General features: G+C 42.2%; 1 protein-coding gene across 1 annotated transcript in view; it reads left to right on the top strand.

Annotated features, from left to right (window-relative positions):
• Nucleotides 1-21069, top strand: part of mgat4b (alpha-1,3-mannosyl-glycoprotein 4-beta-N-acetylglucosaminyltransferase B) — a 97660-nt gene extending 76591 nt beyond the window's left edge. The window contains exons 9-15 of the mRNA XM_070837224.1: nt 5230-5360; nt 6836-6943; nt 9981-10174; nt 11153-11231; nt 13961-14048; nt 18470-18582; nt 20457-21069. Of these exons, the coding sequence (XP_070693325.1) occupies nt 5230-5360; nt 6836-6943; nt 9981-10174; nt 11153-11231; nt 13961-14048; nt 18470-18582; nt 20457-20480 (737 nt within the window). The 3' untranslated portion in view covers nt 20481-21069. The remainder of the gene's footprint in view (nt 1-5229; nt 5361-6835; nt 6944-9980; nt 10175-11152; nt 11232-13960; nt 14049-18469; nt 18583-20456) is intronic.
• Nucleotides 21070-23646: the final 2577 nt, after the last annotated feature.

Genomic DNA, 23646 nt, shown 5'->3' with positions numbered 1-23646 from the left:
CTTCCCAGTGTGGACGTGTGATGGTTTCATCTGTGATGTTGAGCAGAATCTGTTTTTAGACAAAACAAGTTTACGTTACGTTCGGCATGTCATGAACTTTACACACCGACACAAGTTACGTTAAAAGTTGTGTTACGTGCATGATTACATAAGTTACGTTGAAAGTTACGTTTAGTATCTGACGTAAGTAGTGAAACTTAAAATAAGTCAGTGTTGACTTTTGGTGTTCAAACTCCTTTGTTAATGAAATTACCTGTGCTTTCTACTACGTTACCTGACTTCCTCCTTTAGTCCCGCTATGATTAGCACCTAACCTAGAGATCGCCAACGTAAACATCTGAAAAAAGACTGTATGAGACGTAATATAGAGGTGTGTGTGTGTGTGTGTGTGTGTGTGTGTGTGATTTCAGCTAAACGCTCCAAAACTCACACACACACACACACACAGAAAAACAAAGAGTGTGTATTTCTTGAGGGAAGCTTCTTCTTGTTCTTCCTGTTTTCTGTGTTTACTACTCCAACACACACACACACACACACACACACAAATTACCCAGCATCATTTTCTTCCCATGAGGCTTTGCTGCTCCACTTCCCTCTAATAGGTCCCTCAGTGCTCAGCCCCTCATTACCGAGGCCTCGTCATTCCTCCAGAGGCTAAATCGCAGCCCAACAGCAAACCACAAAATCGCCCCAAACGGCTCCGACAGCAGAATCCAAAACCTCAAACTGAGACGGTCAAAAGCTCCGGGAGTTAAAGGGACAGCCCCTGTTTTGAGGGATAGACTTCAGGACCCCGTCCCTGGAGGGGGGCGTGAAAAAGGGCACCGAAACAGTTCCAACCGCTGGTTAACTCGATGCTAACTAGTTAGCACGTTCCTATTTAAGTTGATGACGTCATTAAACTATGTTACAGGGGGGGGGGTCTCTAGGAGGCTCCAACAGCTCAGAGTGAAGGTGTGAGTGATGGTGAACCAGCCCCCCTCCCTCAGCATCCACTGGTACCAACCATATATCAGCCAGCTGGTCACCACGGGGGCTAGATAACGCTCCAGAGTCCGGCTGCATGTTGCATTTTCAAAGGGGTCCGTTAAATGACCAGAAGGTACAAAAGTTTTGGAATTGGCCGAGCAGATTGCCTCAGCTGGCAGCCACAAAATGGGCTCAACAGCAGCTGTTAAATCACTCTCCTTAAAGCCACCAGATTCCATTGAAAAAAGCAGTAATTTTACCTCACAGAATGGTCCAGTCCAGTGCTCAGTTTGTTTGTGTTACTGTGTGTTAGACAAATATTTAGTTTGATCCAAATTAACCTTTTAAAACAAAAGTCACACAACAACACAAACAAGCTAACTAATCGAGGCAGCAGCAGACCAGTAGCTACTGTGTTCGGTGAATTAAAATCGCTGTTTTTGTGAATGTAGTCTGGTGTGTCTGTGGTTACACCAAAAGGATCTTCCAGGTCTATCTCTGTAGGGATCCTTTCCACCAGGATATGTTTTAAGTTTTAAAATCCTTTAAGTTTCTTTAGTATAAAATGTGAGGTGAACTCTCAGAGCTTGTTCATGTGTCTGAGGAGGTGGAGCAGCAAACAGAAGGAGAGGGAGGTTCATAACCATGCTACGGCAGACAAGATGTCTGACACGTCTCCTCTGACATGTCGAGGGAGAAAATGGGCTGAAGACAGAGCGTGAGCGGGCCAATTAGACTTCCAGAGGTCGAAAGTGAGGAGAGTTTGTCTCGTCTTCACTCCCTCAAAGAGCCGGTTAAATGAGAGCTGTTCAGGGGGGAGTTACTCCGACCGTCCCCGGGATTCGGCTGTGTTCACTGCAGCTTTGCTGAAGCTGCTGGAGGAAATCTTTAACGACTTTAAAGCTTCAGCTTCTCAGTATGAAGTAAATGTGTGTGTGCTGCACGCTTCTATAGTCTTGTGTCCGTCTGTCTGCGAAAACGTTTTCCAACTGTGTGAATCCTTCATCAATCACACTGAGGAATCAATAACTGATGATTGATGATTAATGTATTAATGTCATCATTAAACCATTACTTTGTGCTGCAGTGTTTTTTATGAGGCCTTGTGCTCGTTGTGTCTCTTTTAAATGTTATTCTATTTTATTCAAGTGAAGTATTTTTTAATTCAAATGACAATATGAAAGATATTATTAATAATAATAATAACAATAAATGTATTTATGTATTTATCTTCATCAGCTGCACACACTAGCGGGGTCACATCTGAGTGCTCCTCTCTCTTATAACGCTGTCACCAAACAGAGATGAGAGTTTATTTTTCAATTACTGGTCAGAATTGTTTAGTGATCATGTCATTATCTCCTCTGAAATAAATCAGCTCGGGCTCCTCTGTGATCGGCGTGGGCGTCCCCGTGGGCTTCAGCAGCCGGGACGATAAAACACTCATAATGACAGAAGTGATTGTTTTCTCCACTGCAGTTAGTCGGATCAATAATTCACACTTAAAATGTTTAATTTCTTTATTTACGGTGGTTAAACTGCACGAATGTCTTTACATCACAAGAAACACTGGAGAGATGATGTTTTATAAAAAAGACTGCAGCTGTCTGATCCAGTAGATCACCTCAGCCAGCAACGTGATCCTTTGGGACAACTGCACCTGATCACAGTAGGTCCACTAAAAGTTTGATCCACTGACAGGCTCAGAGTGTTATTCTAAGTGTGTGACAGCATCATGGAAAGGATCCCTACAGAGAGAGACCTGGAAGATCCTTTTGGTTTAACCACAAACAGCACACACACCAGACTACATTCACTAAAACAGGGATTTTAGAGAACAGGACACAGGAGCTGCTGCTCTGCTGCTGCCTCGATTGGTTAGCCTGTTTATGTTATTGTCCGACTTTGGTGTTTTAAAATGTTAGTTTGGATTCAACGCAATATTCATGTAACACACTATAACACAAACAAGCTAACTAATCGAGGCAGCAGCAGAGCAGCAGCTCCTGTGTTTGTGAGGTAAAACCCCTGTTTTAGTGAATGTAGTCTGGTGTGTGTGCTGTTTGTGGTTAAACCAAAAGGATCTTCCAGGTCTCTCTCTGTAGGGATCCTTTCCATGATGCTGTCACACACTTAGAATAACACTCTGAGCCTGTCAGTGGATCAAACAAGCTGTTTTAGTGGGTGGCTTTGGCGATCTACTGGACCAATTCCAAACCTTTAGTACCTACATGTGATTTTGGACCCCAATACAAACCAAAAAACTCTTCCAGAAGTTCACTGAAGCTGTGAGTTCAGTCATTATCGTGCTCCCGTCATCGGATCAATACGGAGCTCAGAGGAGCTGCAGCTCTGAACTGACTTCATCTTTTTCATACTGTTTGTTTGCTTTCTGACCGGATCTGAATACCCCCCCACCCCCTGTCACAGCATCCAGCTGGTGTTTTTATCACGTCCTGTGGCAGCTCAAAGCCTCGCGCTCTGTCTGCCGGCTCCGTTTGAAACTGACTTTGAGGGAGAGAGCTACAGAGACAGAGGGAGTGATGTAAAGAGAGAGATGGAGGTGAATACGAGAGCGTCGGCGCCCTGCAGGAGTCTCGTCTCTGAGCTGGATGATTTCACACATGAATGTTTGTGTTTCTGTCGTCTGTTCTTCCTCCCCGACCGTCTGAGCATCAAAAGCATCAGACCCTCCCCGCTCTGCTCCCAGTCCTCCCTCTGGTCCTCGTTTCTGACCTTACCAATCGTCTCCGACCCGGAGTCGCCTGCGAGCGGCGGCTGTTTTAATGAATTCATCAGGGTGAAGCTGACTCACCGCATTAGCTCAGATGGAGGAGAGGGCTGCAGCGCTGCGGGGCCGCTCTGTAATTCAACTGTTCAAATTCGGGTTTTGCATTTGCTAAGTTTAGCTTCAGTCCGGCCTCGTTTGCGTCTGCGGGGTTTTTTACTCAGTTGCCTCGTCGCACATGCGGCCCTTCAGAGGCTGAAACGTCCGAACAGATCAGGACGGAGCAGGAGGGGCAGGAGCAGGACGGAGGTCTCTGCTGGCCTTTCACTTCGCCCTCGTCGTTGTTTGAGTCCGGCAGGACAGAGTTTGACCTTTAATTCCCAGAGAGCGAGCGTTCACACAGAAACAAGCAAGAGGCTGAACATCTGAAGTCAGGAGTCGATTCAGTGACGCCTGGTTCCTGTTAGAGACTTTTAGGTTAAATATAGTGAGCCAGGAGGAGAGAACAAACCCCAACACGTCCGAGATTACCTCAAATATTCTGAGATTATAAAGTTAAAGATTCAACTCGAATTAGAGAATGTTTTTAAATTTTTTCTCTGAGATGAAACACGGCTCTAAAATCATTTCCTAATCAATAAATCTGATTATAAAGTATTATCTGATGACGTCCGTGGCGAGATGAGGTCGATCTGACCTGCAAAGTGAAGCCACGTGGTTCATTACAAAACAAAACAAAAACGCTATTATTAAAAAAAACACAAGCTCTTTTTCCACAAATGTGTGAGTTTATAATCTCAGAGAATATTCAGGTGTTTTTTCTTTCTAAATTTACCTTTTTGACCTCAGAGATTATTTAAGTTTTCTTCTCATATATTTGAAAATTTTTTCTTACCTCTTTAATCTCAGAGAATCTGAATCTGCTGCTGCTTTAAATGTGTCTCTAACGGGATCAAACAGGCCGCGCTTCTTCTTCTGCTGCTTTAAATGTGTCTCTAACGGGATCAAACAGGCCGCGCTTCTTCTTCTGCTGCTTTAAATGTGTCTCTAACGGGATCAAACAGGCCGCGCTTCTTCTTCTGCTGCTTTAAATGTCTCTCTAACGGGATCAAACAGGCCGCGCTTCTTCTTCTGCTGCTTTAAATGTCTCTCTAACGGGATCAAACAGGCCGCGCTTCTTCTTCTGCTGCTTTAAATGTGTTTCTAACGGGATCAAACAGGCCGCGTTTCTTCTTCTGCTGCTTTAAATGTGTCTCTAACGGGATCAAACAGGCCGCGCTTCTTCTTCTGCAGCTTTAAATGTGTCTCTAACAGGATCAAACAGGCCTCGTTTCTTCTTCTGCTGCTTTAAATGTGTTTCTTGGATGTACTTCCTGCTTTGTTGTGCTGCAGCTACAGACAGCAGCTAAAGTCAAAGTCAGAGTGTTTCTCCATCCCAGATGAACCTCTGGTCATTGGGGGCTTTTATTTTGAAAACTAAAAGGCCGTTAAAGCCTCGTTGAACTAAACTGACTGCTCTTCTCTGACAGGGAAGATGTTCAAGTCGGTGGACCTGTCGCTCATCGTCGAGTTCATGCTCATGTTCTACAAGGACAAACCCATCGACTGGCTGCTGGACCACATCATGTGGGTCAAGGTGTGCAACCCGGAAAAGGACGCGGTGAGTAGCAGTACCAGGTCCAAACCAGGTCCTCGCCTGGACTGTTAAGACTGTTTTAGATCTATTAAGACTGTTTTAGACCTGTTTAGACTGTTTTAGATCTATTAAGACTGTTTCAGACCTGTTTAGACTGTTTTAGATCTATTAAGACTGTTTCAGACCTGTTTAGACTGTTTTAGATCTATTAAGACTGTTTCAGACCTGTTTAGACTGTTTTAGATCTCTTAAGACTGTTTCAGACCTGTTTAGACTGTTTTAGATCTATTAAGACTGTTTCAGACCTGTTTAGACTGTTTTAGATCTATTAAGACTGTTTTAGATCTATTAAGACTGTTTCAGACCTGTTTAGACTGTTTTAGATCTATTAAGACTGTTTTAGATCTATTAAGACTGTTTCAGACCTGTTTAGACTGTTTTAGATCTATTAAGACTGTTTTAGACCTGTTTAGACTGTTTCAGACCTGTTTAGACTGTTTTAGATCTATTAAGACTGTTTTAGACCCGTTTAGACTGTTTTAGATCTATTAAGACTGTTTTAGATCTATTAAGACTGTTTTAGATCTATTAAGACTGTTTCAGACCTGTTTAGACTGTTTTAGATCTCTTAAGACTGTTTCAGACCTATTAAGACTGTTTTAGACCCGTTTAGACTGTTTTAGATCTATTAAGACTGTTTTAGATCTATTAAGACTGTTTTAGACCTGTTTAGACTGTTTTAGACCTATTAAGACTGTTTTAGACCCGTTTAGACTGTTTTAGACCTATTAAGACTGTTTCAGACCTGTTTAGACTGTTTTAGATCTATTAAGACTGTTTTAGACCTCTTAAGACTGTTTCAGACCTGTTTAGACTGTTTTAGATCTATTAAGACTGTTTCAGACCCGTTTAGACTGTTTTAGATCTATTTAGACTGTTTTAGATCTATTAAGACTGTTTTAGACCCGTTTAGACTGTTTTAGATCTATTAAGACTGTTTTAGACCCGTTTAGACTGTTTTAGACCTGTTTAGACTGTTTTAGATCTATTAAGACTGTTTTAGATCTATTAAGACTGTTTTAGATCTATTTAGACTGTTTTAGATCTATTTAGACTGTTTTAGACCCATCAAGCTTTTGTTGTGTTTGTGAATTGATCCAACATCACGTGTTTCAGTTTCTAATCCAGAATAAACCTGGAACCCATAAAGAGTAACCCTGAACCCCCCAAAAAAATAATAGAGATAGAGATCCTGAAGTCAGTTCAGGTTATTACTCAGAGTTATTGTAGATTTAATCAGTTTTTAATGTTTAATGTTTGTTCACTTCAGCTCAGGTTTTATTGTTCAAACATTTAGTTTTAGTGTTTTTCTTATTTTACTATCAGGATGTTTGGAGCTGATATTACAGCACAATCACAATCTATAATCTATAAATCTAAAACTAAAGAAGAAGAGACTGACGTAACGTAGAGTTAATGTGTGGTTGTTTCTCCGGCAGAAACACTGTGACAGGCAGAAGGCCAACCTGAGGATTCGCTTTAAACCGTCACTCTTCCAACATGTCGGCACCCACTCGTCTCTGGCTGGAAAAATACAGAAGCTCAAGGTAACGGGGTGTGTGTGTGTGTGTGTGTGTGTGTGTGTGTGTGTGTGTGTGTGTGTGTTGCACTGAAGGTCAGCCAATAGAATTATTATATTCATGCACTTTAATCACTTTTCATGTTTAAATTAAAGTGAAGTTTCTTTCACTTACGTCCATTTCGACTGTTCATCTGTTTCTTGTTCCAACGTGAGTTAAATATAAACATTGTCTTTTATGTTTGAAGTGTTTTTGGAAAACAGCCAAAGGTCTCAGGGCCTCGTCTTCTTCTCTCAGAATCAGCTTTTAAAGGACAACTGCAGTGTTTTTAGCCCCTGAGTCCTCTCTGTTCATGTCCTGGTGTCTAAATAACTGGTGGGTAGTAAAAGTGTTGGAACTGGTCCAGTAGATCACCTCAGCCAGCAGCCACCAAACAGGCTGCAATGGCTGCAACGTGATCCTTTGGGACAACTGCACCTGATCACAGTAGGTCCACTAAAAGAGCTTGTTTGATCCACTGACAGGCTCAGAGTGTTATTCTAAGTGTGTGACAGCATCATGGAAAGGATCCCTACAGAGAGAGACCTGGAAGATCCTTTTGGTTTAACCACAAACAGCACACACACCAGACTACATTCACTAAAACAGGGATTTTAGAGAACAGAATACAGGAGCTGCTGGTCTGCTGCTGCCTCCATCAGTGAGTGTGTTTGTGTTACTGTGTGACTATGGTGCTTTAAAGAGTCGGTGTTGATTTGAATTTACCCTTTAAATATGAAACTGATCGTTATTATTACTATTTTTAAATCTATTTAGTGTTCCACCAATTATTTTATTTTCAAATTTTTCCACACATTAACTTCTGTGACTGTTCTAATTTGTTTTTGTGAACATATAAATCCCCCTGAGTTCTCACAGACTTGCTGTAATGCTGATATAATAATCTAAGAGACCTGGAAGATCCTTTTGGTTTAACCACAAACAGCCGTTATATCGCTCTCTGCACACACACCAGACTACATTCACTAAAACAGGGATTTTAACCTCACAGAACACAAGAGCTGCTGGTCTGCTGCTGCCTCCATCAGTTAGTTTGTGTTACCCTTTAAGGTGATTCAGGGTTAGTTTAAGGTGGATTGGAGTCATTGTGAGTTACACACTTTAAAATACCAAAGTCAGAAAGTAGCACAACTAACAGACCAGATAAGATAAATATAGATAAAATAAGGTAAAATATTCCTTTATTAGTCCTACGACGGGGAAATTTACTACGACAGGAGGAAAAATAAAGACAGAAGAAGTGTAAGAATAGAAACAACATAATATACATTGGGGGGATTATAAAAACAAGCTGCAGTATTGGAGCTGCAGCTTGAAGTTTGAGGCTCTCCGAGTGTCTTGTGGCAGCGAGCAGCTCGCCGGCTGCACTGGTCAGCCGTCAGTGTGAGAAAGTGGAGTTTAGTGAGTTTGAAAGAGGTTCAGTGGAAGTTCAGTCCGGCGTCTCCAGGGAGATGAAGATTGAAAGCCTCTGCAGTCGTCGGCTCAGTGCAGCGTTCAGACACAAGCCGCAGTATCTCACAGCGGTGGCAGCTCTGGTTCCTGCTCGGAGATGAACGCCTCAGCTTGCCTCTGATTACTGTGTTAAGAGCGATGGATATTAGCCCCGCTGACTGGTGCTGCAATCTGGTCCAATCAATTGGATATTGATCCGGTCGTCCCGGACCAGCGCCTCCTCAATGTCGGGATTGAACCACAGAGGCCGGCCTGCATCATCAGACCGAAGATGGAGGCTAAACGCTGCTATTACCCTCCAGCCTGAAATGTTCACTGTATTTTAGTAAGAAAATCAACCCTGAGGTTAAAAAGTCAAAATCAAATTAAAGTGGAAGTGGGATTTACTCGTCTGTGGAGAGTGTTTTAATCAGAGAGAGTTAAGTCAAGAGATTTGTTCAAATGTGAGAAACTACTCTGGAAAACTTCTAAAATAATCACCAGAGAAAATAAAGAAACTATGAATTAAAAATAGAAGAAGTGATGTGTGAGGTAAAATTGCTGTTTTTTTTAATGGAGTCTGGTGGCGAAGTGTGTGACAGCATTATGGAAAGGATCCCTACAGAGAGAGACCTGGAAGATCCTTTTGGTTTAACCACAAACAGCACACATACCAGACTACATTCATAAAAACAGTGATTTTACATTGAAGAACACGGGCCGACCGCTGCCTTGATGGGTTAGTTAGTTTGTGTTATTGTGTGTTAGACAAATATTAAGTTGAATCTGAACTAACTCAAAAAATACAATAACACAAACAAACTAACTAATCAAGGCAGCAGCAGACCAGCAGCTCCTGTGTCCTGTTCTCTAAAATCCCTGTTTTAGTGAATGTAGTCTGGTGTGTGTGCTGTTTGTGGTTAAACCAAAAGGATCTTCCAGGTCTCTCTCTGTAGGGATCCTTTCCATGATGCTGTCACACACTTAGAATAACACTCTGAGCCTGTCAGTGGATCAAACAAGCTCTTTTAGTGGACCTACTGTGATCAGGTGCAGTTGTCCCAAAGGATCACGTTGCAGCCATTGCAGCCCGTTTGGTGGCTGCTGGCTGAGGTGATCTACTGGACCAGTTCCAACTCAGACACCAGGATTTGTAAAGTTTAAAACCATTACAATCATGGTGACATTAATCTGGATCAATCACTTGTTGTATTTCAGGTTTGCAGTTAAGTGGTCATTCATGGATGTTGTTCCTTTACTCTAAACTATGAAATGCCTTTGAAGTGCATCAAATAACACTAACAGTGATGTCATGCTTAGTGTCTTTAAAGTATCTCTGCACTGAACTGAAACTGGATTAGTCATCAAGGACAGCTTGCAAGCCTGGCAATGAAACCGGTTTGTGTAAAAGGCTGTCGGCCGTCTGGAGTGACTAACGGTTCGTGTTATTTACTGTTCAGTGCACAGTGGTGTCATCTTAGTGTTCCTGGTGACTCTCCAGAGAAACAGAGAGGCAGCGCAGACAGGACATAAATACCTGAAACCACTCAACAAACTCTGTGCTTCGTTCCAGGATAAGGACTTTGGGAAACAGACCCTCCACAAGGGTCACGCCAACCCGCTGGCGGAGGTGACGACCAGCCTGAAGACCTACCAGCACTTCACCCTGGAGAAAGCCTACCTGGGGGAGGACTTCTTCTGGGCCTTCACACCTGTAGCGGGGGACTTCATACGGATACGATTCTTCACACCTGTCCGCATCGAGAGGTCGGTACCAAGGATGTACTGGGGATAAGGATACGGCTACAAAGGGATACAGAGGGATAAGGTCCAAGGTTATGAGGGGATACAGAGGGATAAGGTTACGAGAGGATACAGGGGGATAAGGTCCAAGGTTATGAGGGGATACAGAGGGATAAGGTTACGAAAGGATACAGGGGGATAAGGTTACGAAAGGATACAGAGGGATAAGGTCCAAGGTTATGAGGGGATACAGAGGGATAAGGTTACGAAAGGATACAGGGGGATAAGGTCCAAGGTTATGAGGGGATACAGAGGGATAAGGTTACGAGAGGATACAGAGGGATAAGGTTACGAGAGGATACAGGGGGATAAGGTCCAAGGTTATGAGAGGATACAGAGGGATAAGGTTACGAGAGGATACAGGGGGATAAGGTCCAAGGTTATGAGGGGATACAGAGGGATAAGGTTACGAAAGGATACAGGGGGATAAGGTTACGAGAGGATACAGGGGGATAAGGTCCAAGGTTACGAGGGGATACAGAGGGATAAGGTCCAAGGTTACGAGGGGATACAGAGGGATAAGGTTACGAGAGGATACAGAGGGATAAGGTCCAAGGTTACAAGGGGATACAGAGGGATAAGGTCTAAGGTTACAAGGGGATACAGAGGGATAAGGTCTAAGGTTACGAGGGGATACAGGAGGATAAGGTCTAAGGTTACTAGGGGATACAGGAGGATAAGGTCTAAGGTTACTAGGGGATACAGAGGGATAAGGTCTAAGGTTACTAGGGGATACAGGAGGATAAGGTCTAAGGTTACTAGGGGATACAGAGGGATAAGGTCTAAGGTTACGAGGGGATACAGAGACAGATTACCTTGATGTCTGTATCAGTCATATCTATGTTGGTAGAAAACAGTTTAATAGAAATAGAAAATTAGACTTCTGTCACTGCTGCTTCCATTGTGATAATTTTCCTCAACAAATGTCTGTTTATCTTTCAGGTATTTCTTTCGGAGCGGAAACATTGAACATCCAGGAGACAAACTCTTCAACACGTCAGTGGAGGTTCTGCCGTTCGATGTGAGTACCACATCACACTTGGGTCTTGTTTTTCCCATCACTTCTGTCGGTGATAATAACGTTAAAAGCTGAGATTTGTGAAGAGTAGAAGCCTGACGGGTCAAGAAAAGGCTGGAAACAAACTGAAACTGAAATTCTCCTTTAAAATCAATCGCTTGTGTTTTTAACAGGATATGAGATGTGTGATGAGTCTGTATCAGGTGACGATATCTCACTACTGTAAAGGGACAGTTCGTGTTATTTGAAGTGTGGCTGTCTGAGGTCCTTCTCCATAGTCAGTGTTTTACCTGCAGTAGATGGTGATGTGCTGCTGTGGACGTGGTTTTAGACACCTAAACAAAAAGGCCCACCTTAGAAAGTTGACATCAGTTTAAGAGTAAAGTATATTTTGAATATTTTCACTACTTTAAATTGCTGTCAGACAGCCCTGTCTGACAGGGAACTGAGGCCGTTGTCTCTTTGTCTTCGCTTACTTCAAAGCCACCAAACTCCATTGATAAAAACAGTAATTTTACCCTGCAGAACAGCAGGAGTTGCTGGTGTCCCGCTGTAGAAGTTTTTTAATTTGCTTGTGTTGTTGAGTGACTTTTGGTGTTTTAAATTGTTAGTTCAGGTCAGAACTGAAGTGTTAGTTCATTAATCGGTGCATCGTAGCACAGCGAACTCCTGTGATCTCTAAGGTAAAACTACTGTTTTTTGCAATGGGGTTTGGTTTTGAAGCGAGTGAGTTCTCCATCAAAAGGGCTTTCTGATGCAAAGTAAAGTGGTGAAAATATTCTAAATATAGTGTGCATTTGGACTGATATCAATTTATTTTAGGTGGGCTTTTTTTTTTAGGAGGTTAAGATCTGTTTTCCTGCCCCCGTCCACAGCGGTACATCACTTAGCGTATGTGCCTGGACTCCAAACTGGGAGCGTGCCGACCGCCATCTACTGTAGGTGATACGCTGACTATAGAGAAGGAGCTCATACAACCACACTTATGAAATAATACGAACTATCCCTTTAACAGGCTCAGTTTGTGGTCCGTGGCAGATGAGACAGAGTGATGGATAAGTGCGTCTTTTCTCCTCTGTGGTCGACTGTAAGATGAAGGCTGATTAAGACTAAGCGTCACAGCGGGGCAGAGAGAGCTACACCGAGAGGAAGAGGAGCTCCGGCTGAGATCGGCCTCAGTGGAGGAGAGAGAGAGAAATAAAAAGAGCCAAAACAAAACAAGCAGCACTTATAGCAGGCAGAGGACACAGAGGGATAGAGAGAGGACTGAGAGGGTGGAGGCGGTTGCCGGGGTAACACTGACCAGGAGAGAGCAGGAGAGGGAGATGATGTGAAGGGCTGATGGGAAAGGTTGATGTGGAGGATTGGGAAGGTCAACAGGAGGAACTACTAAATGCAAGACTGGCAAAAACTAGAGGGGATATCAGTAATAACAATATTTTAAAGGATAACTTGAATCTGAGCTCTATTCTTACATATTCTAGTGTTTAAATGACTCAGAGTGTTATTCTAAGTATGTGACAGCATCATGGAAAGGATCCCTACAGAGAGAGACCTGGAAGATCCTTTTGGTTTAACCACAAACAGCCGTTATATCGCTCTCTGCACACACACCAGACTGCATTCACTAAAACGGGGATTTTACCCCTCAGAACACAGGAGTTGATGGTCTGCTGCTGCCTCCATCAGTGAGTTTGTTTGTGTTATTGTGTTACTTTGGTGTTTTAAAGAGTTAGTTCACATCCAACACAATATTTGTGTAACACACAATAACACAAACAAACCAGCTGATTAGAGCAGCAGCTCCTGTGTTCAGTGAGCTAAAATCCCTGTTTTAGTGAATGTAGCCTGGTGTGTGTGCTGTTTGTGGTTAAACCAAAAGGATCTTCCAGGTCTCTCTCTGTAGGGATCCTTTCCATGATGCTGTCACACACTTAGAATAACACTCTGAGCCTGTCAGAGGATCAAACAAGCTCTTTTAGTGGACCTACTGTGATCAGGTGCAGTTGTCCCAAAGGATCACGTTGCAGCCATTGCAGCCCGTTTGGTGGCTGCTGGCTGAGGTGATCTACTGGACCAGTTCCAACACTTTTACTACCTACCAGTCATTTCAAACCTTATGGATGACTTGTGGTATCTGTGTGTCAAAGTATTTACACACTGGAGGATGGGATGCAGTAAATGAATTCCAGTTTAAGGGGGGCACAGGTTGGAGCATGGGAACAATTCAAAACCTGAAAAATCAAAAACCTGATCAATCGCAGTGATCGGCCTCCACCTGGTTGTGTGTTTCCCATGTGTGTTAGCTGGTGGGAAGCCAGTGAGGGAACTCATCCAACTGACTGGTCAGTACTGGCAGGTGAAAAGATGCAGTAAATCTGCTGCCAAGTGGTTTTAAAGTGTTGGACAGATTTCACAAAAGAGACCTGGGAGAATAAAGTGTTCAAACAAAACCCCAAAAAACAAAATAATCGTTTTTTGTTCCTAAAAACCCCCCAAATTAGTTTTAGTTTTAGTTTAATTTTCAAGTTTAAGCAGCACATTTTCTGAAATATTACATTTCAAGTTGACTAAATGATTTAATTTGAATATTGGCACTCCAAGGCTTCCATAAAGCAGCTTTTCTTGCTGCATCTCAAACTTGCAGACCAGCTCTTGAGTTTCCCGTCATGTCATTAATGCTAAAATAAAACGTTGGCGTGACAGTCGGCGTGGGTTTGTGTGTTTTCCAGAATATCCAGGCAGATAAAGAGGCCTTGACAGACGGGAGGGAGAAAACGCCAAAGTACCATCGGACAGAAGACGGATTCATCAGAATAGGTGAGTGACCGTGACGTTCTGGTGCTGCGCCTGTTTGGGGCGGATCGATCGGACCTCAGAAGTGCTGCTCACAGCTCATCTTCATCTTCTGATGAGATTCTGCATATTTACAGAGAATCTGAGATCTCAGCTTTCCAATTATCCCAGCACCACTTGAATGCACCATTGAATTAGATCACTTTCACATCCTGGATCAGTTTCAGGTACCTGCTGTAACCACGGCGACTACAAAGTGTCCAAGCTAAACCCGTCACCTGACCAGGAACTGTCCAATCACAGCTTAGCGACCGTAGCTACACACAGCAGGTGTGTCACAGGTGTGTTTACGTTAGCTAACGTTAGCGGCTAACATTAGCATCTGACAGTGTGACATTATTTTATGTAGATAAGGTGACTTCAGGAAGTTTGCAGACGTTTAAATCAACACGTCCGTCACAGTCGCAGCTGATCAATAACGTTCAGACGGTCTGACGAACTTAACGAGCTTCTGAGAAACAGCTGAATCCTGGAGTCACTCACACACACACACACTCACACTCACACACACACACTCACACACACACACACTCACACACAAACACACACTCTCACACACACTCACACACACATGTATTTCTACTTTAATAAACAGTAACAGTATTTTTAACTGTTACTGTAAAAATGATGTAATTTTATGGAAATCTTTACATGTAAAAGTAAATGGAAAAACCTGCAGCTGTGAAAAAATATAAAACTTCCACTGTTTCTAAAGAACGTTTTGTTTTTCTTTACTTAAAAGTGAGAACATTATTAATAGTAATAATTAAATTATTATTAAATCATTAGTTTATTTTTTTATTTAATAGCTGAAATCAATACATTTAAGTTTAATCCTGTAAATGCATTTTTTTTTTTAATCAGACATCTATAAAACATCTGTAAGAGTTAGTAAACTGTCATTGAAAACAGCTCATCGTTATTAACTTTACTCTTTACTTTACTTTAATGTTGAACAAAACTTCATATTTCAGTATTTCAAACGGTGACAAGATGCAGAGCGTTAAAGTTTAAAGCAGCTCTTTAAACCCCTTCATCAATTTTTCAGATGAGTAGAGCCGATCGATTCGGCGCTCCTTCATTCTATTAATTTCAGCGTGATGCGTTCGGACGTCCTGAATCTGCAGAGAAACTGCAAACAGTTCAGCGTCTGAGGCCGTCGTCCGCTCAGAGGGAGAGAGACGGCTTTCAGTGGTCTTTCCTCTTCTCCACAGACCGTCAAGAACCACAACACATGGTTCTATCCATCACGTGTTTCCACCAAGTCTCCCAGTTCAAACAGCGGCAAAGAGACACAAAACAACACAAAATGACCACAAAGAGACACAAAATGACCTCAAAGAGACACAAAACAACACAAAATGACCACAAAGAGACACAAAACAACACAAAATGACCACAAAGAGACACAAAATGACCTCAAAGAGACACAAAACAACACAAAATGACCACAAAGAGACACAAAATGACCACAAAGAGACACAAAACAACACAAAATGACCACAAAGAGACACAAAACAACACAAAATGACCACAAAGAGACACAAAATGATCTCAAAGAGACACAAAATGACCACAAAGAGACACAAAATGACCTCAAAGAGACACAAAACAACACAAAATGACCACAAAGAGACACAAATTGACCACAAAGAGACACAAAATGATCTCAAAGAGACACAAATTGACCACAAAGAGACACAAATTGACCTCAAAGAGACACAAAATGACCTCAAAGAGACACAAAATGACCACAAAGAGACACAAAATGACCACAAAGAGACACAAATTGACCTCAAAGAGACACAAAATGACCACAAAGAGACACAAAACAACACAAAATGACCTCAAAGTGACAAAACCACCACAAAGACCAGCTGTTCACTACCAGAACTAGCATTAGTATTAGTAGCATTAGTAGTATTAGTAATAATAGTAATAGTGGTATTTTGAGGCCTTTTGAGCAGAGCTAACCCTAACCCTTGAGTTATTGAAAGATTATTTACATGAAAAATTTGTTTGTTTGTGTGATTGTGTGTCACAGAAATATTATGTTTGATCCAAACTAACCTTTAAAACACCAAAGTCACACAATAACACAAACACTCTGACTGATGGAGGCAGCAGCAGAGCAGCAGCTCTAAAATCCCTGTTTTAGTGAATGTAGTCTGGTGTGTGTGCAGAGAGCGATAGAACGGCTGTTTGTGGTTAAACCAAAAGGATCTTCCAGGTCTCTCTCTGTAGGGATCCTTTCCATGATGCTGCTGGCTGAGGTGGTCTACTGGACCAGTTCCAACACTTTCACTACCAACCAGTCATTCAGACACCAGGATATATATAAAGAAAATAGGTTTAAAAACACCAGAGATCTCCTTTAATCTATAAATAATCATAATTTAATTAATTAGACTGATCAGTTATTTGTTGAGTATATTTTGTTTTAAAAATCTGTTAATAATTGAAGTAATCTAATAATGCAATGAAGTAAAAAGTAGAAGTAGAAAACAGCAGATAATTGAGACACTTAAGCATTTTAATTCCCTTAAAACTGTATTTAAGTGCAGAATAATAAGTAATAAGTGCTGTAGTATAAAGAAGTAAATGTCTTGAGTGACTTTCCGACACCACTCCACACGTCTGTGTCTGATTCTGCTTCGTTTTTGAGCGTCTTTATTTATTCATTGTCTGTCTCTGGTTCTGAGAAAAGCTCCCAGGCAGTCGTACACGTGTCGCTGGATATTGAATGAAAGCCATAATAATACCCATAATGATAACAGATAATACTCTGTGGTAAACAATAACACACACACGCACCAGACGCTGCTCTTTGTTGGATTACGGTCACGCTCGTACCTGGAAGCATCGCTGCCAGCACGATAATCCTGGTGAATAAATCCTCTGAGGGATTATTGCTCTGTTGAGGTGCAGTCACACCAAAACCAACCGTCGCTGAGCCGAAATAAGGCCGAACATCGGCGGGAGGCCAGATGGCTTCTGATGGAGACAGATGAACGCACGGATAAGAACAAAAAGCAACAGTCGTGCAGTGAGGAAACCATGGCTGAACCGCCGGGGTCAGATAATGGACTTTGGCTGGATGTAATGGATCTTAATAACCATTAACAACCATGTAAATGTGCACAAAAAGCATTTAAAAAAACCTTAATTACTCAACTTCCATCAACAGTTGAATAATTAAATAATAAACCAAGACCAAATCCCTCCAGAACCTGTTTTCTTCTGTTCTTTTTAAATGGATTGATCGTCTTTAATGACAAAGTTAAGGACATTTTAGGGATCAATTGTTTTATAGGAGTTCGTGAATATTGTTGGAGCCAAAGAACTTTCGAATTAACCCTCAAAAACACCAAACGTGTCACAATAACACAAACAAACAAACCGATCGAGGCAGCAGCTCCTGTGCTCTGTGAGGTAAAATTACTGTTTTTGTCAATGGAGTCTGGTGTGTTTGAAGAGAGCGACATAAGAGCCGTTTAAACAGCTTGGTTCAAAGCCACCAGACTCCATTTACAAAAACAGTAATTTTAGCTCACAGAACACAGGAGTTTCTGGTCTGCTGCTGCCTCGATCGGTTCATTTGTTCGTGTTATTGTGTGACTTTGGTGTTTTTAAAAGCTTATTTCAAATCCAATACAATATTTGTACAACACACAATAAGTCAAACAAACTCCCTGACCGAGGCAGCAGTAGACCTGCAACTGCTTTGTTCTGCGAGGTAAAATCTCTGTTTTTATGAATGTAGTCTGGTGTGTGTGAAGGCTGTTTGTGGTTAAACCAAAAGGATCTTCCAGGTCTCTCTCTGTAGGGATCCTTTCCAATTATATATGATGGATATATGATAAATATGGGGTGTTTTTATTTAGATTTGACTGAATTTAGAAAGCCTGTAGTTTTAATACAAAAAGATACCTGATAAAAGTCCTTAAATGTTCAGTCTTGACTTTTAACAGCAGTCTAGTTTAATTAAATTTACCTGAAATTAGTTTATTTTAGTTTAGTTTAATTAGAGCTGTGTCAGACGTTTAATTTTGGCTTCGACAAGATAAGTGGAAACAAAAATGCATCATTAAGGGAAATTAAATTGCTGATGATGATTTGGACCAAACAACCACATTAATAACAAAACAAAAACATTTACAATCACCCAATAAATATCATCAATACCAACCAATAAGTCCTAAAGTGGAAGTTGTGTAGATGAGCATGAGCTTTAAAAAGTGGTCCCAAGGCATTCTGGGAAATGGAAGTAACCAGAAGAAAAGCCCTTCCTCAGCAGATAACACAGAGAGCGCTCCTGAGAGTCAGCGAACATCTCACGTCCCTTCAGATCTGCTATTGATCCTATTGATCTTCATCTCTTCCAGGAAGCTTCCAGAACGGGATCGCAGAGGGAGAGGTGGACGCCACCTTCGGGCCCCTGGAGGCCATGCGTCTCTCAGTGATGACGGACTCTCCGGTCTGGGTGATCCTCAGCGAGGTGAGACCACCAAGGACCAGATTAAAACCAGTCTGACCCACAATAACTCATAAACGCTGTGGTCAAACCAAAAGGATCTTCCAGGTCCAGAACTTTGGTGTTTTAAAGGGTTAGTTTAGGTGCAAGACAACGTTTGTGTAGCACACAATAACAACGAGGTAAAATGAGCACTTTTATGAATGTAGTCTGGTGTGTGTGCAGAGAGCAATAGAACGGCTGTTTGTGGTTAAACCAAAAGGATCTTCCAGATCTCTCTCTGTAGGGATCCTTTCCATGATGCTGTCACACACTTAGAATAACACTCTGGACCTACTTTGACTTCGATTTAGCCTCCATAGGTTTGTTTGTTTCTGTTATTGTGTGAGCAGCTCTAGTGTGTTCTGTGAGGTAAAATTAGCATTTTTTTTAATGTAGTCTGGTGTGTCTGCAGAGAGCGGCAAGAAAAGGATCTTCCAGGTTTATCTGACCTCTTAATGATCAGTTGTTCAGGGTTTCCTTGAAGGGACTCCTGGGGACTTCAAGGAGGACTCCAGGTCTGCTCCAGGATTTAGTGGGGGGAGGGCCCAAGTCATCCCTGGCATCCTTGATAATCTGAGTTTGTGAGGGAGATTCTAGGAGAGCCTGAAGGTTGACCTCTGACCTCTGTGAGGGGAAAGTCTCTCCGTGTTAACCCGTTAAAGAATGCATTAACTGGGGGGTTTAGAGAGGCTTTTTAATCCTGACATCCAGAACATTTCTGCAGGAAACACTGAATATTTAAAAAATAAAAGAAAGCATGAAATTGATTCCAAAAATATCCAGATGACATGAACTATTTAAAAATCAGCATCATTCCCGCTCTAACGGGCTCATAAACCACCCGTCTGTGTGGCCACACTGGTCCAGACTGGATCATTCACAGCTAAGTCCGTTTACTCAACAATTTTAAGGTACTTTAGCTGCTTATTTCCATTTTATGCTGCTTTACTCCTCCACCACACGACATCTCAGAGGGAAATACTGTCATTTCTGCTCCACTACATTTATCAGACAGCTTTTTGGCCCAATAGATAAACAAGCGTGTAAAATACAACACATTGTTAAAGATAAATCCACCGTTTTCCAGCCTTTTTGGCTTGAGCCAAATTTGTACATATTTTGGATTTGGAAACCACAAACAGCTGTTGGATCATTATCTTCAAACACACCAAACTCCATTGAGAAAAACAGTAATTTTACCTGACAGAGCACAGGAGTTGGTAGACTAGTGCTGCCTCCATAATTAAGTTTGCTTGTCTTATTGTGTTGGATCCACACTAACCCTTTAGAGAGGATCCCTACAGAGATATATCTGTAAGATCCTTTTTGTTTAACCAGAAAAAAGACAAAAATAATTTTACCTCACAGAACACAGGAGTCCTTTTGCAGCATCTTCTGTGTTCCATGAAGTAAAACTAGTGTTTTTGTGAATGGGGTCTGGTGTGTTTGAAGAGAGCGATATAACAGCTGTATATATATCTGTAAGATCCTTTTTGTTCAATCAGAAATAGCCGTTCAACAGCTTGGTTAAAAAGCCACCAGACTCCATTCACAAAAACAGTAATTTTAGCTCACAGGACGTAGGAGTTGCTGGTCTACTGCTGTCTGGATTAGATAGTTTGTTTGTGTTTTTGTGTGTTAAAAAATATTGTGTTGGTTCTGAACTCACCCTTTGAAACACCCAAAGTCTCACAATAACAGATACAAACTTATGAACTCAGACAGCAGAAGACTACTACCTCTCTTATAAAATCACTGTTTTTGTGAATGGAGTCTGGTGTGTTTAAGAGAGAGAGAGAGATAATGTGCAGGGCCGATCATTTGACTGTGTGTGTTCTGGTTCTGGTTCCTCTCAGATCTTCATAAAGAAAGCAGAGTGAAGCTCCTCTCCCCCCTCAGTGATACCTCAGCACCTCCCAGCGTTCAGCCGAGCCCACCGGAGGCCCGTCGGCTGCCGTCCTGCTCCAGTCCTGCTCTCCAGATCCCCACCGCGGTGCCACAGCGCCGCCGTCTGGCCGGACCTCGCCGCTGCGGGGCTGAACAGGCGAGAGCGTGAACTCAGAGGTCACACGGAGAGATGAAGTCCGTGTGGCGGGCGGAGCGGGCGGAGCGGGCGGAGCGCTCCCCTCCGGAGCCTGTATTTATGTGTACATACCGTAGGTAGGCGTTCAAACACTGAGGACCTCCTCTGAGGATCAAACTGCTGCTTCTAAATGACTCAAAGGCCTCTTTCTATGTGCAGACGCTGGTCCGGACCTTTCTACCGACACCTCCCCCAGTGTACCCCCCCCCCAACGGTCAGTGTGTGTGAGGCTGCTCCCCCCCCCCCCCCCCCGGTGAGCGGTTTGCCTTAAAGAGACTGCTGCCCCCCCCCCACACACATAGAACGAGCCCTGGACCAACGCTCATACCCACAATCCTTTGCTGCGACCTCTGACCCTCTGACTTCTTTGAGGCTTCAAACTACTGATGGAGTTTTTAACAACGTCTTTAAAAGTTGTTTTACTTTAAGTTAACAGTCTAAGAGTACTACTGTGGTACTACTGCAGTACTACTACTGTATTACTGCTGTACTACTACTGTATTACTACAGTACTACTGTGGTATTACAGTACTACTACTACAGTACTACTACTGTACTCCTGCAGTACTACTACACTACTACTACTGTATTACTCCAGTACTATTTCAGTACTACCACAGTACTAGTACAGTACTACTGCGCTACCACTGCAGTAGTACTGTAATACAGTAGTAAATACAGCAGTACTAATCTGTTTTACTACAGTACTACACAGCACTACAGAGTACTATTACAATATTACTACGATACTACAGAGTACTACTACAGCACAACTACATTACCACACAGTACTAGAGTGTACCATTACAGTACCACTATACACTACTACAGTACTACACAGTGCTGCATAGTACCACTACAGTACTCTAATGTACTCTACAGTACTTCACAGCAGTATAATGTACTTTGTTGTACTCCAATGAAATCTACAGTACTTTGTAGTACTCTGATGTACTCTAATGTATTCTTTAGTTGTGTGTGGTACTCTGTAATACTCTGTAGTACTGTGTAGAATGCTGCAGTGCTCTGTAGTACCGTGTAGTATTCTGCAGTACTTTGCAATACTCTGTAGTACTCTGCAGTACTCTGCAGTACTCTGTAGTACTCTGCAGTACTCTGTAGTATTCTGCAGTACTCTGCAGTACTCTGCAGTACTCTGCAGTACTCTGTAGTATTCTGCAGTACTCTGCAGTACTCTGCAGTACTCTGCAGTACTCTGTAGTACTCTGCAGTACTCTGTAGTATTCTGCAGTACTCTGCAGTACTCTGCAGTACTCTGCAGTACTCTGTAGTATTCTGCAGTACTCTGCAGTACTCTGCAGTACTCTGTAGTATTCTGCAGTACTCTGTAGTATTCTGCAGTACTCTGCAGTACTCTGCAGTACTCTGCAGTACTCTGTAGTATTCTGCAGTACTCTGCAGTACTCTGCAGTACTCTGCAGTACTCTGTAGTATTCTGCAGTACTCTGCAGTACTCTGTAGTATTCTGCAGTACTCTGCAGTACTCTGCAGTACTCTGCAGTACTCTGTAGTATTCTGCAGTACTCTGCAGTACTCTGTAGTACTCTGCAGTGTGAAAACAGGTTGTTGTTGTTTTCCTTCCGTTGCTTCACTGTCAGTCGTCGCCTTCAGTGATCAATAGAATAAATGATAAAACTCTCCATCAGTTTAAGTTTCGTTTCTCTGATCAGATGCTGAGAGTTCGTCTTCATGCTGAAGGAGAACATTTCTGACAAATACTCCTCAGACTTCTGTCCTGTTCATTATTTGTTCTCTCGCCTCTTAATCGGCCTCTTCTGTCGCTTAAAATCGTTCTTTTACATGATGAGTTCAGTCCTCGTCTGCTCCAGACTCCCACTGTGGACCGAGTGGATTTATTCCAGTTTGATCCGGATCTTAGATGTTCATCACACGGTCAGAAGTACATCCAGACGCTCTGGTGTTCTTCTGGTCTGCATCTGTCAGTGATGAAGATGTTTTAGACGACTCTCTTCTTCCATCTTTGTGCCAACAGTTTGTGTCTTTTCTCCGTTTCAATGCGACGTAAAACGGCTCCATAAAGAAGTTAAGTTTGGTGTGGGAGAGCTTTGGGCCTCTGGAGCTGGAGCCAAAAACACGTGTTCAGCATCTGGAGGAAAACCTGGACCCAGAAGAGTGGAGGCTGCACATTAAAGGGTAACTTCGGCATTTTTAAACCTGGGCCCTAATTGTACATATTCTGGAGTGTAAATGACTGGCAGGTACAAACAGAAACAGCTGTTACAGCACTCTCTTTAAACACACCAGACTCCATTGACAAAAAAAGCAATTTTACCTCACAGAACACAGTTGATGTTCTACCGCTGACTTGATTATGTAGTTTGTTTTTGTCACTGTGTGACTTTGGTTCAGATTGTACGGACCCTTTAAAACACCAAACTCACACATAAATACAGACAAACTAACCAATCAAGACAGCAGTGGACTCCTGTGAACTCCTGTGTTTTTAAGTTAAAATTACTGTTTTTGTCTATGGAGTCTGGTGTGTTTGAAGAGAGCGCTATAATTTCTGATTCTATCTATTTCTGATTGTACATACCAGGCATTTAGACTAATACTCGTACAAAATATGTACAAATAGGGCCCAGGTTTTAAAATACCAGAGTTATCCATTCATTCATTCAAGATAAGATATTATTCCCTTATTAGTCCCACGACGGGGGAAATGTACATTTTTTCCATTTCACAATTTTTATTAATTCATTTGGGGGTTCAGATGGCAAACAGCCCGAACAGAACTTCAGTTTTTCAGAAGTGAAGCGAGCGTCTTCAAGCTTCAGGAAAACGTCCTGACTTCTTCTTCTTGTGTCTGTAAGATGCACTGGAATGCATTGCTATAACCTCGTGTTTTGTATCCTTTAGATAAACTCTATTTAAATGATCTATCCAATCTGTGAATTGTAATAAAGGCAGAAATTTAAATG

This window comes from Pempheris klunzingeri, chromosome 9 (assembly GCF_042242105.1).
Source record: "Pempheris klunzingeri isolate RE-2024b chromosome 9, fPemKlu1.hap1, whole genome shotgun sequence".
NCBI lineage: Eukaryota > Metazoa > Chordata > Actinopteri > Acropomatiformes > Pempheridae > Pempheris > Pempheris klunzingeri.
The sequence above is the reverse complement of the archived record's forward strand: the minus strand, read 5'-3'. Positions and strand labels throughout refer to the sequence as shown.